The 21,764-nt window shown below is 41.0% G+C and overlaps 1 protein-coding gene across 2 annotated transcripts; it reads left to right on the forward strand.

The window, feature by feature from the left end:
* The first annotated feature begins 3,957 nt into the window (after window positions 1-3,957).
* Window positions 3,958-20,428, forward strand: SQLE (squalene epoxidase). Of its 2 annotated transcripts, none has more exons than XM_064706678.1 (12): window positions 3,958-4,479; window positions 4,609-4,946; window positions 6,951-7,203; window positions 7,490-7,670; window positions 10,305-10,401; window positions 13,449-13,562; window positions 14,352-14,523; window positions 15,293-15,388; window positions 15,951-16,093; window positions 17,207-17,303; window positions 17,717-17,804; window positions 18,575-20,428. In XM_064706678.1, exons 2-12 carry the CDS (start codon window positions 4,659-4,661, stop codon window positions 18,765-18,767), a joined length of 1,722 nt encoding a protein of 573 aa, XP_064562748.1. In that variant the 5' UTR covers window positions 3,958-4,479; window positions 4,609-4,658; the 3' UTR covers window positions 18,768-20,428. The 2 variants fall into 2 exon arrangements, with proteins under 2 accessions (XP_064562748.1, XP_064562749.1); XM_064706679.1 differs by having other exon boundaries at window positions 3,958-4,183.
* The last annotated feature ends 1,336 nt before the right edge of the window (window positions 20,429-21,764 follow it).

Consider the following 21,764-nt stretch of genomic DNA (forward strand, 5'->3'; position numbering starts at 1 on the left):
TACACCACAGCCTGTGTCCCTCAAACCCAAACAACTTTAAATTACTGCCAGGATTCCCCAGGAATTACAACTTTGCCCCAAGATAGGTACCCTTTTAAATATTCTGTACTATCCAACTGCAAAGAACATAACAGCTAGTGGCTTTAATTCGCTAATTATGCATTAATAAAACACAAATTATTTCACAATGTTCCTGCTGGAATAGAGAGAAAATATTGCTAAACATCCCTTGGTACACTTTAAAAATACAATAAATATATCATCAGGGTCAACTTTTATGATGCGTTACATAATATTTTTAACTCCTTAATATAATTCCAGTTCATGCTTTACACATATATTCGATAATGTTTTTGCTGCTGTTCAGACACTAAGCTGTTTTTGTGACATTGATTAAAATAATTCTGAAAACATTTGCAGAGTTCATTGTGATCAGTATTGAAAATATCCAGCTGCACTGCCCTACTTCTTTTAAAAAATTAGTTTAACTACCCAGCTTCTCAATAAAATGCCCACATAAAGGACAGTGGGTTTTTTATTCCTTCACACACCCAGTGATATAAACACAATTATTATAGCTTTTTATGTAAGTGGCCTCTTGCTTCAGAGCTTGAAGCATCTCTGATTCTGAGCAACTGCAGCTTTATATAATCATTCTTCTAGTTCTTCAGGATCCCTACCACGCCTCGTCCAAACATTTACCAGGCTCTGCTGCTTCTCATGATGATGAGTGAAACACAAGAATAGATGTTCTTCTTTTTCATTTCAGTTTATACACCAGACTTGCTCCATCTACCTACCTGTGCAGGTAGACCATCACTAATTAATGAATGACAAGGATGCATAGTGTGACCAGGCTCTTTGTCACCTGTAGCACATCCACGGACAGCAAGGGTCAGTGTCACACTGCACACGCTGTCACTGACACTGCAGACATTGGTCCTCATTCTTCTGCTCCTGGGGCAGTTGTGACCAGGAACCACCAGGGACATGTGTTTTAAGGCTCTGCAGCTTAAGATGGCTCAGAACAATGTCTGCTCCTGCACAAGAGGCAGGTTTCATCAAATGATTTATTTTTTATACCTTGGAGTTCAGTCATTTCAGGTTATTCCAACATCACACCGCTGCCCTGCCAACTGCTGATTGTCCAAGTCTGAAAAGAGCATTTTGCTGAGGGAAGGTGCATCTTGAGAAGGGTTAAAAGAAAAGACTGCTCAACTCCAACCTCTTCTTGGGAGCCTTTATTTCCTGGTTGTAAAGTTGTCAAAATTTTAGAAATTCCTGCTTCAGCCTTTTCATATTTACCACTGTGAGATTTAAATCATTAAAAGATGTTTCACAGTAGTCATTTTAACAGGGTAATGCAAATGAAGCAAGAAGTTCCTCATTCTAGAAAAAAAAAGTTCAGGAATGCACATAAATTGTAAAGTTGGATAATAAGGTCATGGCATTTAACAACAATAAAATCAGTAGCTCTATCTAGGTATCCACCTTAGTTACAACAACATAAACAAAAAAAGGTAGCTCTTACATTCCAAGAAATGCAAATATGCCAAGCTCTTCATCACAGCAAGGAGATTGAGAGTAAATGAAGGAGCAGGGAGCCACCCACTTCCAAAGTCCTGGCTGGAAATACAGAAATGTTCTGATAGCATCTGAGCCTTGAACAGATGCATCTGTCAGAATTCTGCAATTGCTTCAATTCCCAGCACTAACCACTCCAAACCAAGAAGTACCAAGAAAAATTACTCACAAATTACATAATCTTGAAGGAAATTTTGCATGAGTATTTCATATAAAGAAGGCAATTTCTTGGGGTGGAAGGAGAATAAGCATGAAGTCTTGCTGATCACCTAATAAGATTTAATTATAGCCTGCAGCCAGAGAAACACCCACACTTACTCATTCCCATCCCTCCCATGGACTGCTGCCCTCTGCTCTGGCTCAGGCACAGTGGCTACAGGGTGACTTGGACAAGACAAAAAGTTCATGTTCTGCAGTGGGTTACACATACCTGTTGTGAGCAAAATAACCTTACAGCTGCATTAAGCAGGATCCTCATGGGGTGAAAGGTTTTGTGTAGTTGGCACTAAAAGGAAGGAAGAAATTCTACTCTAGTTTTAAAATCATCATTCCAGAATCTTCATTCATAGAATTCTGCTTCCATCTGTCTCCTTGCCTACCATCCTTCTTTCTAATAGCCACTTCAGCTTGTTCTGCTCCTTGGCACAGTTCTGAATATGCACTTGCATTAGTCTGGTATTAATTTTCAGCAATTGTTGGTTCATGTATAATAATTTACATTTCTTAGTCTTCTGAAGGTTTGTGTTGGTTTCAGTAACTTGAAGGCTATGGCTCTTCTTGTGTTTGGTCTCTAGCAAGAAATACCCAGAAGGGTTAAACACAATTTAACTCGATATGTGGAGATGGGACCATAAAGAAGAGACATTTTTAGCAGGCACAAGGAATATTTATAAACGGAACATAGGAAATCAAGTTCAGTCTCCAGTGGTTTAGAACTTGTTGACAGCTGTAATAACCCTTGTTCAAACTAGGGAAAAGCAGTTCCTGCTGTGAACATGTTTTTAGAGATAGATGTGTATGATTTTGGATGCTACTGCTGCACCAGAATTCATTTCATTGTTGAGGGAATAACCATCATTGCTGGACAAGACCCAGGTTATTACCAAGTAGAAAAATCTGAGTTTGATCTCTTTAGCTCACAGGATCTTTACTTTTAGCCTGAACTGACAGATCAGATGAACGAACCAAAGCCCCACCTCTTAATGGCTTCCAATTTCACCTAGATTTATTCAAAAGTGTCAAACTGGTTTAATCTCATTTCATTGAGAAGCTACCAGATATTTCTCCCCTCTTCAAAATCTATTCCATTTTACCACTGGAAAGATCTCATCTCCTTTAGCTCGATATGGGTGTGATTGGTTTTGATTATTTCACTAACCTCCTGAAGTCCCATCGTGTTCCACAGATTCCTCACTTTAATACGGTTATGCTGTGATAGACAGACACGTTTGATATTGTTGCATTGCAACAAGTACACAGCCCAAGCAAAGTCTCTCTTGGAGAAATGGGAGGACCACAGGTTAGTGTCCTTGAGGAGTTCAAGGCTAAAAGAGGAAGCTCAGGTTAATCGTGGGCTGCAGCAAAAGCAGAGTGGCCAGCAGGATGAGGGAAGAGATTCTGCTCCTTGGCTCTGCTCTGCTGAGACCTCACCTGAGAGCTGTGAGCAGCCCAACACAACACACACGGATCCATTCCAATGAGCCCAGAAGAGGACCACAAATCTGCCCAGAGGAGGGGCAGCACCTCCCTTGCGAAGAGGGCCAGGAGAGATGGGGCTGTTCAGCTCGGAGAAGCCTCTGTGGAGACCTGAGAGCACGTCCCAGTGTAAAGGGGCTACAACAGAGCCAGAGAGGGACCTTTCACAAGGGCATGGAGTTACATGACAAGGAGGGATGGCTTCAAACTGAAGAGTAGATTTAGATCAGATAGCAGTAAGAAATTCTTTAATGTGAGAGTGGTAAGGCACCGGAACAGGCTGCCCAGAGAAGCTCTGGATGCCTCATTCCCGAAAGCACTCAAGGTTGGGCTGGATGGGGCTTTGAGCAACCTGGTCTAGTAGAAGGTGTCGCTGTCCAACCTTCCAATTTCGCTTCTATCTCAGACCGTTCCATGATTCTCGGATTTCTCCGATGGGCGGTGCTTTCCTTCGCCTTCCCCGCGCAGGGACACGGCCCCGCGGCAGCCGCTGCCCTCGGCCTACCAGCGCCCCTCAGCGGCCCCGCCCCTCAGCGTCACCACGGCAACCGCCCCGCCCTTCGCGTCACATCGCCCGTCGGGCGCAAGCCCCGCCCCACCGGCGCTCCGATTGGTCGCTGGCCATAGCGCCATCTCGGCATAGCGCCGCCGATTGGCCGGTGCTGCTGAGGCACGGGCGCGCGGTGCCCGCGGGGCGGCGGCGGCCGTTACTCATTAGCATGGCCGCGGGGCCGCCCCTCCCGCGGGCCGCCCTCGCCATTCGCGCCCATTGCCCCTGGTTCCCTCCCACCGCTCCATTCCTGCCGCGAGGCGCCGCCGGGCGCCGCGACCGGGTCAAGGAGGGAGGCAGCGGCACCGCATCTGCTCTGCGTGAGGCGGCTGCGGGGTGCCCTGGTGCGGACAGGTAGAGCAGAGCATCAGCCGCGCCCCCCTGGGCGTGCACCGTCCTCCCCCCGCCCCGCGCGGCGCCGCTACCTCATCCCCGGGCGTGAGGGCTCGGCAGCATCGCCGCCGCCAGCCGAGGAGGGTCCCGGCACCGGGCGGGGCTGGGCACGGCCGAGGGGTGACTGGGGGCGGTGAGACGAGCTCCGGCTCCTCCGGCATCGCGTGTCCGGGAGGGGATTCTTGAGAAGACATTTTCTATATTGGGTTTTTCCGGTTTCGGAATCGCTGTCCAGGCTCCTGTGGCAGCCTAGCGAGGTGGGGCTTGTTCCTCTTCTGGGGCTCCTTGTTTTTCCATTGAAATCTCCCCACCTTCCAGTAAAAAGGAGATCGTCGCTTTTCTATAGATACAGTTTTTCATTCCTTCCACGAAACTATTTCCGGCAGCATCCATCTGCGGCGAACCTTTGGAGCAACAACCGAGATCAGTGACCCTCATGATGTGGACCTTTCTGGGTATCGCCTCCTTCATTTACGTGTATAAAAAGTGTGGGGACCTCATGACTTATGCTAACAAGGAGGTGCTGCTCTCCGTGCTGGTGTTTTTTTCGCTCGGCTTGGTGCTGTCCTACAGGTACCACTTCAGGGGGCCCCGGCAGCGGCAGAAGCAGAAGTCGCACCTGGGGGTGCTCTCTGATGTGCTTTCAGCATTGCCGCTGGTTGGCTTCTTCTGGGCCAAACCCACCCCGGCGTCTCAGCAAGTTGAACAGCCCAAATCCAGAAAGGTGAGTTGGATTCAGACGCGGCACATGAGGTGAAAGGTCCTGCTGCTCTTCCCTCTGGCCACTGACACGCTGCTCTGGTGAGGGAAAAGAGTGAAGAAGGGGGTGGACAGGGTTTTTCTTTAGATGCTGGATGTTTGATTTGACATATTTTGTGTCAGTTTTGGATGGCAAAAGAAAGAGTGAAACTTACTTAAGTGGTAGACCAGGGGTTTTCTAGCATCAAAACAAATATGTTTTAAGAAAGATTTGGAGTAAAGGCTTATTGTAGTAGCAGAAAAATATCTTCGGTTGCCAATCTGTTGTAGAGCTGAAGGACTGGAGAATCTCGCCTATGAGGAGAGGCTGAGTGACTGTCCAGAACAGAAGGCTGTGTGTAAATACCTGCAGGGAGGGTGCAAGGAAGGCTGTGCCAAGGCTTTTTCCATCAGTGCCTGGTGACGGGAAGAGAGGTGCTGAGCAGACTGAAGCAGAGATGTTTGCTCTGGGCATTGGGAGGCACTATTTACTGCCAGGGTGACTAAGCACTGCAACGTTCCCAGAGAGGTGGAAGAGTCTCCATCCTTGGAGGTATCCGAAACAGGGCCCAGGCCAGTCTGCTCTGACCCTGCTTGAACAGGGGCTTTGGACCCCATGATGTCCAGAAACCCTTTCCAACCTCTGCCACTCTGTAACTCTCTGATGAGCTTCCCAATATTTATGGATAAAACACATTTGTTTATGCAGCTGCAGATGGAGTTAGTGGGAAATGATTGCTGACCTATTGCTTGTACAATAGGTGCAGGACTTGCTCAGATAGTCAGTCTGTTCCCTTGCTGTGGAATAAGTGGAGAGCTGTGGTGCCTGGAGCTTAGCTGGAGTCCTGCCGTCCAAGACTATGAACTGGACGTAGATGTCCACTACATCTGTGGTCAGCACTATTTGGCTCCTTTCCTGTGTACTTCTGGGCAATTTCACATGAGCACTGACCTCTCACACAGAAATACATGAAACTGGTTTTGGCTGCAAGTCAGAGATTTTTGATTTTTATTTAATTTTTCTCTTCAAGCCTGCCTTATCCAATTTATTGTGCTACCTGAATTCAGATAGTTTTGCACTCTCTTGCTGTATTGTAGGTACAAACATGACACTAGGCCACTAAAAATTCTGGTGTCAGTGTGTTTCACTGATGCAATCATATTTTACCAATGTCAGCGCTGCAGTGCTGAGGCATTTGTGAAAGACTGAATTGAACTCTCATCTACCAGCTGGAGAAATGATTTGCAGCTTTGCAATGGATTTGCCCTTAAAATTATTTTTCACTTTGAAGTGTATGTGATTAGGTGCTGTTGGGGAGGTTCTATAACAGAGCTGATTTAAGATACCAGTTCTATATTAACTGATGTCCTGTGCAATATATGTCACTTCTTAACAGCTTTAAATGTAGATGAATGGTGATATTGATTATACTGTTAGATGTTACATGAGTGTTCATTTCAGGACTGCTTCTTAAAAGCATTTCCCAGGCAGCTGCTTCTGCTGACACTTTTTCATTCTGAATATTACCATAAGTTGCTGTTTAGTTAGTTAGGTAGGTTCACTTAGAGTATAATTTAAAAGGAGTGTGTTTTCCAGAGAAATACATTTTACAGTAAATCTAATACCTTTTTCATTAAAAAGTGCTAAGGCCTCCATGCTGGAGTGGTTCATTGGCATGAAGGTATCAGTCTTATTTTATAGGACAAGAATATGGGACAGCCTTTTCTTACTGCCGTTTATAGCAGGTTTTAGCCAGGGTCTTGATTTGCAGCAGTGTTGTTTTTTCTTTTCTCTGCTTGTTGTGCTTTTGTTGGCTTGTAGAGTGTGACAGATTCAATTTTGAACAAAACTAAGCTGCAAGATGCCTTCCAACCTCCAATGCACCCTCTGTACCCTGGCTCAGAGTAGAGCTGCTCCAAAGTCAGCCCACTTGACAAGGTTATGGTACATATCCATTGGCATGTGTAACTTTGGCTTTGTTTTCTAAAGGGTAAAAGACAAGTGAACTTCTCAGATGTGTATCTGACAGAGACTGCTCCAAACACAACATCGTCACCCCAATATGATCCAGAAATTATCATTGTGGGATCAGGAGTCCTTGGCTCTTCCTTGGCCACGGTGCTTTCCAGAGATGGAAGGAAGGTGACTGTGATAGAGAGGGACCTGAAAGAACCTGACAGGATAGTTGGAGAATTGCTGCAGCCTGGAGGATTCAATGCTCTTCGAGACTTGGGTCTTGAAGGTGGGTACATTTCAGAGTGTAAATAGATCTATAACACAAGAGTTACTACACTCAACAATGTATTTAGTTAAAGCATGCCTACAGGAAAAAATAAGACATTATCTGCACTTAACATTTGAATTAGAATCGCTTGTGTATTTCCAGTTTGATATTTTGAAAATACTCTTCTTTCAACATGTCTATTTTGTTTAAGAAAATTGGACCCTGTGTAAAGAAATGCCTTTAATAAATAATTAGGTTTTGTTAAAGACTTGTTTTAATCCATCTGTTGGCTTTTGTCTTGCAGATACAGTAGAAGGTATTGATTCACAAATAGTAAATGGTTACATAATTCATGATCTAGAGAGCAAATTGGAGGTTGAGATTCCTTATCCAACATCTGAAGATGGACATGTGGCCAGTGGAAGATCTTTTCATCATGGCCAGTTTATCATGGGCCTCCGAAGGGCAGCCATGGCAGAGCCCAAGTGAGTGACATTGTGAACAGCACAGTTGGCATCCAGAGATCCAGAAGCATTGTTCCCATCATTTCCATGAGATTGCTCAACCATTTCCCAGCACAGAGGGCTGTGATGAGCAGGAGTGAGAGAACGTAGCAGCTGGAGTTACTCATTCTGCTCTCTGTAGATGAGTTTATAAGTTACATACATATCATATACATATCACACTTTGGGACAGCTTAATCTTTAAGGGAGTGTCAGCTTTAAATATTAGGCAAGATATTTGCCCGTCTGTGAGAGAGAACAGTTCACAGGTGCAGGGTTGATTCTCTTCTGCTATTTCTTGCGTTTGGCATTTTACCAGAAGTAGTGACCTCCTCTTGGTGAGCAGTGCACAGAAGTTCTTTAGGCAAGGCATGAGTGGCAAATCTGGCACGATTTGTTAGCTCACAGGGTGGTTTGGGTTAGAAGGGATGACTTTTAAAGGTCAGGTGGTCCAGCCCTCCTGCACTGGGCAGAAGCTGTAGCTTTGACACTGATGTTATCAATGATGATAGAAATCAAGTGTTTACATTTGTATGTTGTTCTTTTTTGACAATAAGAAATAAGCCAAAGGAAATAAAAAGGAGCATTAAATGGAAGTAGCTCTTTCCAGTTAATAATTTGTATGTTTCAGAGTCTTGAAGACAATTTCTTTTCATAATTAAAAGAAAAAATTGGTGCTTTCTCTTTAATGTTTTCTTTCTTCTATAAAGGAGATGAGAAGTAAACTTTTATTGAAATAGAATAGATTCTAGGTACTGCTTTCTGTGTGGTATTTTTTTGTATTGTCTTTTTTCCCCCCTAAATAATTTTTATGTCCCTTTACAAGGGACATAAGGCATTATGATATTTTTACCTAACGTCTTTATTCTGAGCTAGAAAATTGCTTTCTCCTTTCAAGTTTGTTATATCATGTGAATTACTAAAAGTGGCACTAAAGACAGCAGCTCTGTAGTACAGTTACAATTAATGGTGGCTGTGTTCACCAGCTCTGAAAGCTAAAGCCTTCTCGAGGCTCTGAGTTCAATGAAATTTGGGCATCTGAGTGCTCAACTTGTGGGAAAACTCCAGTAGCTGTACACAGGATTTGAAACAAAAACTTGCAAAAATCATGTTCATGACTTGAATGATATCCTTTCCCATTTTCCACACACTCCTGAATGTTTGTTTTGTGTATGCTTGCTTGCCGTTTAATTTGTGGCATAGAAAACTGCATGTTTATGTGCAGTGAAAGGTCAAGAACTCTTAATAGTGCCAGGAGATTTTGGGTTTTATTACAAAGCTTTTGAGGATACAGGGGATAATTACTACTGATTAGTATATCCTCTTTATAAGCACTAGGCAATATGAATGTATTTTAAATAAGTTAAGTTATTTTTGCTGCAGAAGGAGGTAAGGCATCACCAATCATTATTGGTTTATAATAATAAACTAATTATAAATAATTATAAACTCACTTACAGTGGATGAGAATGAGATGAAGAAGTGAGCACTCAGGTAACTGAAATAACAGCTGTAAAAGAAACGTAGAGCTGATAGGATCTGCAGGACTCTGATTCCCTGGCATGCTGCTGCTGTCCCTCATGTTGAGGTTTCTGTTGAGTGCTCACTCATAACCATTCATATTTTGATGCAGCCAGTGTGTGCCTGTTCATTGTCAAATTAAGCCAGTCATGAGCTGCTCTGAAATGTCTGTGCTGGATGCCAGGGGAAAAAAAACCCATTCCTTGAGATGCATGTATTCCGTTTAAGAGCCTAAAATAGCAAGCTGTTGTATTCTCATGTGCATCTTTAGCTCAGTTCTTAAAGCTCTGGAATTCCATCTGGATGTGGAATATTTGCAAGAGATTCAGAGTGTCCCATTTCAAGCTGCTAAGTCTGAAGTGCTCTGGTGAGGTCTAACAGCTTGGATCCAACAAAGAATATTAAGTTTAGAGGGATTTAATTTCTGACTCAAAATAGTTTTGGTTGGGAGATAGAAGCAGGGGACGCTCCACTTGAGCGTGTTAGCAGAACTTTAAAAGCATAAATAGAAAAAACCCCAGAACTCTCTCCAAATTCCTGAGGTGACAAACTAGATACCTGTGTCCTAAGCAGGTTAGGTTAGTTTGGACTGCTGTGAGAATTATGTGCCTGACTTTTATCTAGTGTTCACGTTAAGGGTTTAGGTGCTGCTGATCCTGCTCTTTAATTCTCCTCAGAGGTAGTTCTCACCTGCACGGTCAGCGATTCCTGGCTTTTGGCAGGGATGACTCAGGCAGCTCCCTGATTTCTGACTATTATTAGGTGTGAAACTCCTCTCAGCATCTCTCACAGGGCCGTGGGGCACAGCTGGGGACTCTACTAAGTGACAGGATGTTTATGATAAACGGTACAGACTTTGGAATATTCAGGTATCAAACCAAAGGTAGTGTAAAAGTGAAATTTATGACCAACACTTTTTGACATTTAATGTGGCTTCAGCAAGTGTTCAAGAACCTTTTTTTTTTTTTTTGCAAAATTTAAATCATGTTGGCAGAGACAACATTGTTGAAAATTTGGTTTTCTATCTATGTCTAGTGCCTTGAAATGCTGGCATCATTAATCCTTTTCTGTTTTAACCCCTCTATTTCATTTCAGTGCAAAATTCATTGAAGGGACTGTGTTACAGTTACTTGAGGAAGATGACTGTGTTGTGGGTGTTCAGTACAAGGACAAAGAAACTGGTGACACTAAGGTAAGAGCTTTCTGTTACAAGCTTTGCTGAGAAAATTGAGGGTTGCTTTATATATATAATTTTTTAAAAGTTTGTATTTCAGAGCACTGGTACAGAAATAATGTAGTTATCAAGAAAGCCAAAGATTCAATAAAGGGAGATTATTTTCCAGTGCATACAGTCTGGGAATGTGGGAATTTTTGTTATAACTTCTTATGAAGCTTCTGCTTTTAATTTCTCTGGAGAATTCAGTTCACTATTTGTTTAATTATTTATATGTCTGGAGTTTAAAACCTTTCAAGAGTTCCTGGTGAAAAGAACAGTATATTAAGATTTGTGCTTCATCTGTGTGTAGTGGTCTGCATTTCCATATATACTTCCACCATCTAGTGCAGGACTGAGAATGAAAAAGTTACTTTTTAATAGTGAAAGCTCTGTCTTGTCATTTCTTGAATGACAGAAAAATAATTTTGGCATATTTTAATGCTAAACTGCTGGCTAAATGCTGTGAAACTGTGTGAACTTAGGAGAGACCAGTTTGGGTGGAACCTCCTGTACTGAAGTTCTGGATGTGCTGCCTATTCTCCAGGAAAACCAAATTTGTGATCTTCTTTGTGGGCTTTGAAGTTCCTTTGTTAATTACAGTTATGTAGATGTACTCTGATGGGAAAGGTGGGAATCTGCCTATGCCATGCTCCCCTCAATACTAGATGGAGAAAGTTCCTGAGTAGCTGGAAGAGCCTGCTCAGATTTCTAAGATCAGAGATCTCTGACATCTTTCCATCTCTAAGTCATTTAGATATGGGACTGGTGACACAGAACCAAATAGGAGAGAGCCTTTTAACAGCACTTGCCAAAGCTTAGGGGGGAGCAAGCTGGTTTTAGACTGTCCTCAGGCAAGTGCCATTTCAGCCCCTCAATGGCTGAGTGCTGCTGTTGAGCACTTAGCAGAGAAGTAGCAACACCCTTGACCCCTCTTGAGGTAGCTGGAGGAGGAGTGAGTTCCAAGTCTGTTCCTTGGTCTGGTTTAGCTGCCATTAAAATAAATGAAACTGTATTAATTAGGAAAGAGAATAAGCCACTGAATCACAGGTGTGGGAAAGACAGGGATATTGGAGAGGAGGAGGATTTTTTACATTGAGAAGGGTGTTTGTTGGGATTTATTTTCCAAATTCAATTGGCTTTATCCAGGAACATAGAAGGGTGGTTTTGTTTTATTTTGTTTGAGGGGTAGAAGAGGAACATGTATTTTGTTTTGAGTTCTGTTTTTAAGCTTCACACACTTATGGATGTTATTATTCCAATTTTAAGTGTGACTTACTTGAACACTAGGTGACCAGTGTTGTAGTCTGCATCTTTCCTGAAAGTCTGGATGTTGTTCTGAAGGGCTTAAGTTTCCTGTCTCTATACTGGGGATAAACAAATTCATGTTTTGCACTGAATGCTGAAATTCTGTGGCTGGGAAGAACTGTCTCATTTGTTGGCTTAGATCTCCTTTGATTTTAGAAATCTAGTATATTAGAAATTTCCATTAAACATTTCTATTTACTTTGTTTCCCTACCTGTGAGTTTTTACAGCTAGGAAGTTCTTAGCTGAATAAAAACCCCAAACTCAAGCCTGTTTGCATTCCTTAGCCTGCTTTTATAAAGAAAAGTGCCTGTCTTGTGTATGTGTTTTTCTGTTCTTTCCATCCTACATTCTCCACCACATTACTTCTGAGATTTTTATTCTCTGAAATGAGGTTCAGATTAGCCAGTATGCTAAATCTTACACAGTTTTTCAAAACTAGGCAACTGAATAGACTCAAGGTTGGTTGTGTTGACTGTGGAAGAATTGTAGCATGAGTGTTCTACTCCTTAGACAGCAGGAAGCTGATATGGACAGGTGACTTTGGTCTAATTGCAGGAAAAATTAGAGCTTGCAGTCATCCAGGCTAGGAATCCATAGGAAAGAGGTGAATCCATAGTAGAGGAAACTCTTCTCAGGAGCTCACTTCTATAAGCACAGACACATAAAACATGTTTTACCTTACTCACATCTACTGTCATCTGATTTTGTCCAACTTCCCTTCACACAGCAAAAGATGTTAAGGTTTGTGTGGCCAAGTGGAGTCAGACTTGAAGATCCTTGTGAGTCCCCCCCAACTCAGAATATTCTATGATTTTATGAATTCACTCCAATACTGGTGGCAACTGCTCATAGAGAAACTCGCTCACAGAGTGACTCACCCATACAAGAGTAAAAGATTTCCTAGGAGTACTAATGAAACACAGTGTGCCTTTTTTGCCTTACTTACAAACTGGAAGCTTAAAAGGAGAAATACTTCTTACTGCTTATGCCAAGCAGATGAAATCACGGAAAACTGAGAACTAATGCTTGTTGTAAATCTATTGTCATTTGAAGTTCAATCACTGAACGTACTGACACTGAGAAAGCTGTAGATAGAAAGAAGCACCTACCTTTAAATGCTTCCTAGTATAGTAATGTTGTTATATGACCATAAAAGTACATTCTAATAACTGGAATTATTTGCTTACGTTCGAGAATGTATGTGTTAAACATTAGAATTTGCACAGACCTTCAGGCTGAACCTGATGAGTTTACTCAGATTTGTATTTTGTCCATATATATACTATTTGTCTAGTTCCTAAGTACATTTGGAACTGCTCAGAGCTCTCTGTATGGTCTTTTAAAGAAGAGCCTATGTGCTTACAGCTTGTCAGTTTGTTATACTTTGATTGGGTTTTGTATAGCTGCTTATACATAGTTCTTTAATTTGAAATTATTTTTTGTTTTCTTTTTTCTTCTGTGAGCATTACAGCCCAAAGGGAGCAAATACTTCTCTTTATTGTATTTTTTTAATCAAAGTTTCTACACAGTTCCCATAGCTGTGTTTTCTAAAAAAGCTGGAGTATATTGTTAGATCAGCTTGTGTAGCAAATAGATAAATAGGAATACAAGGAAGGCAAACCCCACGGTATTTCTAATACCTATGTTGGGAATTGCTTCTCATTGTTCTGTAGCAAAGTTGATGGTGTCTTATCTTTATTTTTAATTTATGCTGCAGGAACTTCATGCTCCACTTACAGTTGTAGCTGATGGACTTTTCTCCAAATTCAGGAAAAACTTGATATCCAGCAAAGTTACTGTGTCCTCCCATTTTGTTGGTTGCATTTTGAAGGTAACTTTTAAGTATAATCCTATATAAACCACTGTGCTGTTGCTGGAGGTGGGCTACCCTGTAACCCATATGAACATTTTTGCCTTCAGGACCTACAAATGTCAAGAGAGAAGGTGATGTCCTGGTTTTGGGCTGGGAATCTGGGTTGGTGGCTGGGTGGTTGGAGAATCCAGGTAGAAATCCTGTCTGGTTCTTTCACTCTGTGTCTACTGCATTAAATGATGCATTAACAGCAAAAATAATTAAGGGAGCATGAACTGAAGCTAACAGAATTTTCACTAGACTGGGAACATGACTGGTAGGAACTCCAGTACTTTTTGGGTCTCTAATCCAGTTAGCACTTCCCAAGTTTGTCTACTTTTGGGATCTCCTTTAAGACCTCATTAGATAGGGCCCTGTGATTCTTCTTCAGTTGTATTTAGGCCAGTGGATTTCTTTCCCTCCCACCACTTTCTTTATGAAAGGAAAACAAAATTATCTTATTGAAAACTCCTACATTGATTATGTTACAGGTTTTTAATGGCATATATTAAAAGTTGGCGAGGCATTCAAATGAAATGGATAAGTTAGTGATTCTAGTAAATATTAAAATGTATTGGCAAAAGAATTGTTGCTGCACTGAAATTCAGAACTTTCTTTTTGAAAACACTTTTTCATTCAAGAGAATAATAACACAATCTTGATATGATAGAGGATTTTATTTAAAAGTGTTTTAGAAAATTATTTTGTATGTTTGATACCTTTTCATTAATCAGTCTCAATCTTTCTTCCCCTGCTTTCCTTTTTAAGGATGCATCACAGTTTAAAGCTAATTATGCTGAACTTGTTTTAGCTAAAACTAGTCCAGTGCTAATCTATAAGATTTCTTCAACTGAAACTCGAGTCCTTGTTGATATTCGAGGGGAAATGCCAAAAAATTTAAAAGAGTACATGATTGAAACCATTCATCCACAACTACCTGGTAAGTCTGGAGAGGCTTCTAGAGAATTGTGTTTAAATATGTCAAAAAAAGGAGACACATTTCATTGAATTGATAGAACTGGGTGGCTTGTTCCATGTGCACAGTCACTGTTTGAGGAGCCGTTTACCCTGCTTTGGTTGCACACCACACAACACACAAAAGTTTGTTCAACTCACATCTGTGAGTCAGCAAATTCAGGATTGTATAAAACTCTGGGGGCCCCAGCACAGGACGGACATTGACTTGTTGGAATGAGTCCAGAGGAGGCCACCAAGTTGACCAGAGGGATGGAGAGCCCCTGCCATGAGCAGTGGTTGAGAGAGTTGGATTTGTTCAGTCTGGAAAAGAGAAGGCTGTGGGGGGACCTAACTGTGGCCTTCCAGTACCTGAAGGTACTACCAGAAAGATGGGGCAGAACTATTGACAAGGGTGAAAGAGTTCAGATAGAGAGTAGGTTTAGATTAGATATTAGGAACAAATTATTTACTGTGAGGGTGGTGAGGAACTAAACCAGGTTGCTCAGGGGTTTTGTGGTTGCCACATCCCTGGAGATACTCAAGGCCAGGTTGGATGGGGCTCTGAGCAGTCTGGTCAAGGGAAAGTCTCTCCCCCCATGGCAGGGCAGTTGGCACTACAGGATCTTCAAGGTCCCATTCCAACCCACACCATTCTGTGACTCTGTGATATCTCAAAGAGATTAAAATGGATTGTGTACAAATGATTTGTGTCTTTGTCTCACTACTGTAACTAAAATATTTGGTTGTTGCAGATCATTTAAAGGAGCCATTCTTAATAGCAGTTCAGAATGATCGTTTAAGGACTATGCCAGCCAGCTTCTTGCCTCCCTCAGCTGTAAACAAGAAAGGTGGGTATTATGAAATAAAAGGAACAAAAAAAAAAGGCATTATAAGCATCTTCTGGGGCATAGGACTTTGTTGTTTTGGATCTATTTTTGTTGTTCAATATAACTGTCTCATAAATCTTCTATAAAAAATAATATTTTGAAAATGTGTACCTTGGGCAACATTTAACTGGAATGTTTACATTGACACCAGATGTTAAGTCAATGCCTGCTTTATCTGTAAGTTTAATTTACTCAGTTGCTTAAGCTTGTACAATGTGGCCTTTCTAAGAAAATAATGATAAAAAATTGAAGAAATTAACTTAAAAAGTGTATTCTTTGACACATGAACACACATACCTATAGGGAAAAAATAGTTTGACCTTGATTATCTTAAAGCTGTTTTAAGCCTTTTAATTTAAAGACATACTTTGTGGGTTTTGTTTTTTAATTTCTAGTTGTTACACATCTTATTTTCTGATGGGAATGAATTCTTAGTAAGTTTGATGTTTTTTTACAGAGGATTTGAATTTTAAGATTCCATAAAAGTTGTGCAGCATCCTGTTGTTTTTTCTCTTCTACCTAGGTGTTCTTCTATTAGGAGATGCATATAATATAAGACACCCTCTAACTGGTGGAGGAATGAGTGTTATTTTAAATGATGTTAAAATATGGAGACGTTTGCTCCAGGATATCCCAGACCTGTATGAAGATTCTGATGTTCTTAAGGTGATTCTTTATTTTGGACTTATTTTAGACAGCTTCTGCTGCAATTCAGTGACACACTTGTAAGTTTTATGCGACTCAGGGACAAGTAAGGTACTGGTGAGGCACAGCAGTTTTCAGAGCTGTGGCTGGAATATTCAGATATCAGGCATTCACCAGTGGATGTGAATTAACTGCTGTGCTGTGTGGCAAGAGGCAGTTTCAAGACTTTGCACACTGACCTGCTGTGTTTTCTTAAGGAGACTGGTGTGCTGTTTCTAGTCAGGATACTTTGCTGGGATAACCTGATATTCCCATTTTCATAGTGCATTTTTAACCAGATTGATGCTAAATGTGGTGGGTTTGAACCATTACACTTGTGTGACTGGAACCTGGACAGGAATGAGCTTGTGTACCCACTCTTTCCAGAGACATCTCAGCCTCCACTGGCCTCTTGCCTGCTGCATTAATCTGAGTAGTAAATTAGAAGGGATCCTTCTTTCCCAGGATCTGCTCCATCAGTGTTCATGGAAGGTTTATTTTTTCTGTTATATTTAGTCCCAAAATTCTGATGAGTCAATAATAAGATTTATTTGTTTACTATTTTTAACGGGGCTAGGTCTATTGTCTTGGCTAAATTACAGATAGTGTAATTGTAGACTACAAGTAGAAGGTTCCAAAAGTGTATTTGAAAATTGAGAAGCACTTAGAGGAACCCTGTATGCCAGGACAGTTCAGGATTTATCTGAATTTGTCTTACCACACGCAGACACTTCAATGGCAGCTAGTCACCTCAGACTTGGTCATTTCCTATTTATTACCAGGCAATTGAAGGAACTACCTGAGCATTATCCTTCAAGTTTCAGCTGTATCCCAGAAACCCCCTGTAGCATGAGAAACATGCTCTGGAACTACCTTTTCCCTCCTATATTTAAGTCGAGGGGAGCCTGGATAACTGGTTCAACAACTATTTGAAATTCCTTAACGACCTAGCTTGGAATCAATCTAGCATATCACTAAATCCCTTCTACATATCCATGAGCATGACTCTTGCCACCTCACCTCTTTGGGAATCTTTTGAATGTTCCTTTGTATTTACTGACAGAATTATTTCTTTTTTCTTTTTTTTTTTTTCAGGCAAAAAGAACATTTTACTGGTCAAGAAAAAAATCTCATTCTTTTGTTGTGAATGTTCTTGCCCAGGCACTTTATGAGCTCTTTGCTGCCACAGATGGTAAATATATCTTCAAGTTAACCTTTGATTAGTTACAACTTGGTAAATAAGTATGACTGGGAAGGGGATGTCCATGTCTCTGTGTATGTATATTGTTATATATTGAAAATAGAGCAGTCAAAGAATTTTAATAAGTTTTCTTGTGTTCTCTGCCTAGATTTTTAGATAGAGTTTTAGCAATGTAAAGGCAAGTCTGGAGTTAGAACTAAATAACAAACTAAAGAAAACAATAGTCAGTTGATACAAAAATATGTAGATATTCTGTAAGACTATCCTTCATGTAAATAAAAGCAGCTTAAAGTCCAGATGAATTGAACAGAAGTCCTGGATTTAATATCAATGTTGTGCATGCAGAAAAATGTTTCAGTATGTGGTGTTTATATTTGCTTTATTAATTTTAATTAATTTTGTAGATTCCTTGCATCAGCTAAAGAAAGCCTGTTTCCATTACTTCAGACTTGGAGGAGAATGTGTTGCAGGTCCTGTTGGATTGCTCTCAGTGTAAGTTCACTGTGCTGGCAGTGGTTATCGTGAGCCCCTGAGAGATCTGCTTTGCCCCCATCAGACTGCTCAACACAGGGAGGATGGCCCACATGAGCCTGGGTTTTAAGATTATACTGAAGGTTGGAGCTTTACTGGACACTGTGTCTTGAAGTGCTGATTCTTTTTTTTTTTTTTCCTGCATAAAAAAGGCCACTAAAAAGCGGGTGGCCCCTAGTGTAGGTGGCACAGGAATTTGAATAAGGTAGAGGGGTCCAGAGGAGGTGGTGGAGATGTTTCCTACTTGACAAGCTGAGAGTAGTGTTGCGTGAGGCCTCCCATAAACAGCTGTAAGGAGCAGGGAAATCTCTAGCTGGGAAGGTGTTTGAATGACCTCTCAGAAACTTTGAATGCACAGCAAACCCTCCTACTCTGAACACAGGAGAATGTGTGCTTTTATATTTCTCTCCTTTTGGACTGAGAGCTAAAACTGAAAAGCCTGTTTAAAATATTCCTTTGGAGGAAGACAAAGAGTAAGAGGTAGACAAAGAGAACTAGAAATGAAGAGAAAGCAGCAGTGTGTGTTGGCCTTGCCATAGAAGGGAATGCAGAGTGGAGCAGCCCAAGAGAACCAAGTTTGTATTTTTCAGTTGAGTTGGCAGGACCACATCTGCCTAAATCAGAAGGGGCTGTGTGATCTTGAGTGGAGATCTGTATTTGTAAAATGGAAGTTTTTCAGTTCTTTCTGATGCTGTTTATTCACTAGTTTTATCTGTTTGTTTTTAATGCAGGTTATCTCCCAAACCAATGGTACTGATTGGCCACTTCTTTGCTGTGGCCTTGTATGCTGTTTATTTTTGCTTTAAGTCAGAGTCCTGGATCACCATACCTCGAGCAATTTTCAGCAGTGGAGCTATTCTTTACCGGAGCTGCTCTATAATATTTCCACTCATTTACTCTGAAATGAAGTATTTAGTCTATTAAAATCCAGGGTAAAGTGACTGGAGGAAGAAAGCATGAAAATCACAATGCCTTCAAAATCCTTGGACATGTATTATTTAATATTGTATCATGTTCTCCTCAAAATGCAATTTCCTTGATAAGCTTTTAACTTAATTTTGATTTTGTGGTTATATACATATATAATATATGTAAATATCTTTTCTTTGCAATTTAAGTTGAAAAAGGAGTTAGCTGTTTACAAAGACCATAATTAAGTGTTGACGTGGTAGATAATTGACAGTTTTGACAGAATTTCTTTCCTTGCTTTATGCATTGCTGAGTGCACCACTAATAGTAATAAACTGAGAAGTTAAAATTGTAAACCATATGCTGCTATTATCCTTCATGCTTTTTTCTGTTCAGTAGTTCCACAGACTTTATTACTGTGAAATAGCGTAACATTCTCAATTTGGTTATTTTGTTAGGATTTGCATCTGTTCTGTTTCTGTTGCAGCTAAGATACCGGTCTGTTGACACTTAAAAGGACACTGTAAAGGATGTCAGATCTTGATGTGTCACTATTTCTTTAATTTCAATTACTGTTGCAAGTGCCATGTTGCTCTTCTGAATTCCCTCTTTACGCCAGAATTCATTTGAACAAGTAATAACCAAATCTTGGCTTTGTTGGCTACTGCAATGCACTCAGGTAGTGAAAGCACATGTTTTTGAAAATTTCTTCTTATTTCATTTCCTTTCTAAACCTTGAAAGTTTGGAGTTGTTCTGCTTGGTGTGTGTGTAACTGAAGTTTAACACTGCCATGAACTGAAGCACAGCAACAAACTGTATCCACTGAAACAAATTGAGTCCAGGCTATTTCCAGTAGACAGTAATCTTTAATATTACTTCTGAAAATTAATGAAAAGCACCATGAAAGTGTCCTTTTAATACTTGGAGTGTGGTGGGATTATTTTTCCTGTAGGAATTACTGCATGCTACTAAAGAGTTCATGTCTATTCCTATTGGTCACTATTCCTCTCGATGTTACCAGTGTGATTTCCTTTGCTCTTGTGCATCTGCATTTTCTCTGCCTTTCTTATGATTTGTGTGGATATCACTGTATGGCTCTGCTCTTTTGGCATGCCTAAACAATCACACGTGGGTGCAGGCAGCAGTCTGGAGAGTAGTAACAGGTTTTTATTCTTCTGTACTGGTGAAACTGTGACTCTACCTTGAAAATGACAGATTGCATAAGCTGTGTATAAACATCCATTTTATCTTGGACTGTGAAAAAAAATCTGTGGAGAGACTTTATTTAGTATTTTATTTGATGGATATTTCAAATGACTTTTTCTTTTCCAGAAGCAAAAGTATGTATATTTTTCTAACCATGATCACTTTTGATACCCTCTTGAAATTACACTCATCATGAATATGTCTATGTTGAAACTTTAGGGTAAAGTACTAATATTTTCAAATATCGTTATATGTGGTAACTAAATTATGCCCCTTTAAGGGTACACAAAGTTTGCAGGATTTATACAAGTGTTTTCAAAATTTGTGACAATTTTGAAAATATTGATTAATTTTACATTTTTTATTTTTTTATATTATTTGCAGTCAGTCTCTTTAAAATCATGGATAAAAAGTCCTGAGCCAAATACACATCCTCAGCTTACATAAATAAAAAGTTGTTATATCTGTAGATTATTTTTGTTGTGTGTCTCTGCTTAAAGAGTTTGGTTAAATTCTATTTTTTCTTTTTAAATGTACATATATATATAAGGACTTTTTACTCTCTTGTCCTGAATTCAGTGCCTGGTGAAGTGTCTTGATCAGGGTAGCAATCACTTATTGGAAATTGCTGGGGGAGAGATAAATGGTGGGGGTGTGTGCGTGTGTAAGAAGGATCAGCCTGAAAATACAACCATGAAATGGCTTCTGCCTTGTCCTCAGGGAAGAGGAAAGGCTTACTTTGGATTATCAGCCAGAGTGGGATCACTGGGACACAGCAGCACAGGATGGGGCTTCCGGCTGAGATTGCTGATGAGCTGGTCTTTGGTACATTGGCTGGGTGCCTGCTCCCACCAGCTCTGCCCCAGGGAAGAGCTGCAGGGCAGAATTTCAGGCTGTGTTCTGTGGTCCCTGACTGCAGTTATTTTCTCATGGATGCAGAGGGATGTTGGGTGGTTGTGGAGACATCATGAGAAAAGCAGTTCTTGAGTCAGCTGAGACTAGGAAGAGTAAAGCTGGCAGAGAGTGAATCATGTCCATAGGTAAAACAGAGAAATGGAATCCAGCAGCACCACAGCATGCAACAGATGGTCTGTAAATCCTTATTTTCATTCTCTACACCTATATGCCACAAATAAAGCAGCATGTGAGGAAGGTTTTGTCACAGGCACAATTCAGAATTTGAGAGGAGCAGAATGCAGGCATATTTGATGCAACTTGTGAGTTGTCTATTTTCTAACTCTGAAGGGGTTAATTCAAAGGATTTCTACACTGCAACATTTCATGGCAATGATGTGCTGTTAGGTAAGTGTTGTGGGCACAAGGAGATAGGAGTTGTGAGATGTGGTTATCCCTCTCTTCCTAGACTGATGCAGCTGCAGCTGCTGGAGAGGAAGAAGAGAAGTAGCTACATAGTGGTGGGTCTGTAGATGTTCACATGGTGCAGGAGTATGAAAACTTGCTTGTGGTGGAAAGAGGAGACTGACAGTATCATGGAATCATAGAATCATAAACTTTGGAACAGACAGCCAAGATCAAGTCCAAGCTTTGACTGAACACCACCATGTCAACTAAAGCATAGCACCAAATGCCATGTCCAGTTGCTTCTTGAACACTTCCAGGGGTGGTGAGTCCACACTTGCCTGAGCAGCCCATTCCAGTGCATAACCACCCTTCCAGTGAAGAAACTTCTCTGATGTACAATGTGAACTGCACCTGGCACAGCCTGAAGCCATTTCCTCTTGTCCTGTTACTGATTGCCTGGGAGAGGAGATAGACCCTGACCTGGCTGCAGCCTCCTTTCAGGC

Source organism: Zonotrichia leucophrys, chromosome 2 (assembly GCF_028769735.1).
Source record: "Zonotrichia leucophrys gambelii isolate GWCS_2022_RI chromosome 2, RI_Zleu_2.0, whole genome shotgun sequence".
NCBI lineage: Eukaryota > Metazoa > Chordata > Aves > Passeriformes > Passerellidae > Zonotrichia > Zonotrichia leucophrys.

What these genes read in the sequence shown, in the direction of transcription:
- SQLE (XM_064706678.1), top strand. Translation starts at nt 4,659, where the DNA reads ATGATGTGGACCTTTCTGGGTATCGCCTCCTTCATTTACGTGTATAAA. An exon ending in GCAGCCATGGCAGAGCCCAA is followed by an intron (nt 7,671 to 10,304) that starts GTGAGTGACATT and finishes ATTTCATTTCAG; the next exon opens with TGCAAAATTCATTGAAGGGA. An exon ending in TTGTTGGTTGCATTTTGAAG is followed by an intron (nt 13,563 to 14,351) that starts GTAACTTTTAAG and finishes TTCCTTTTTAAG; the next exon opens with GATGCATCACAGTTTAAAGC.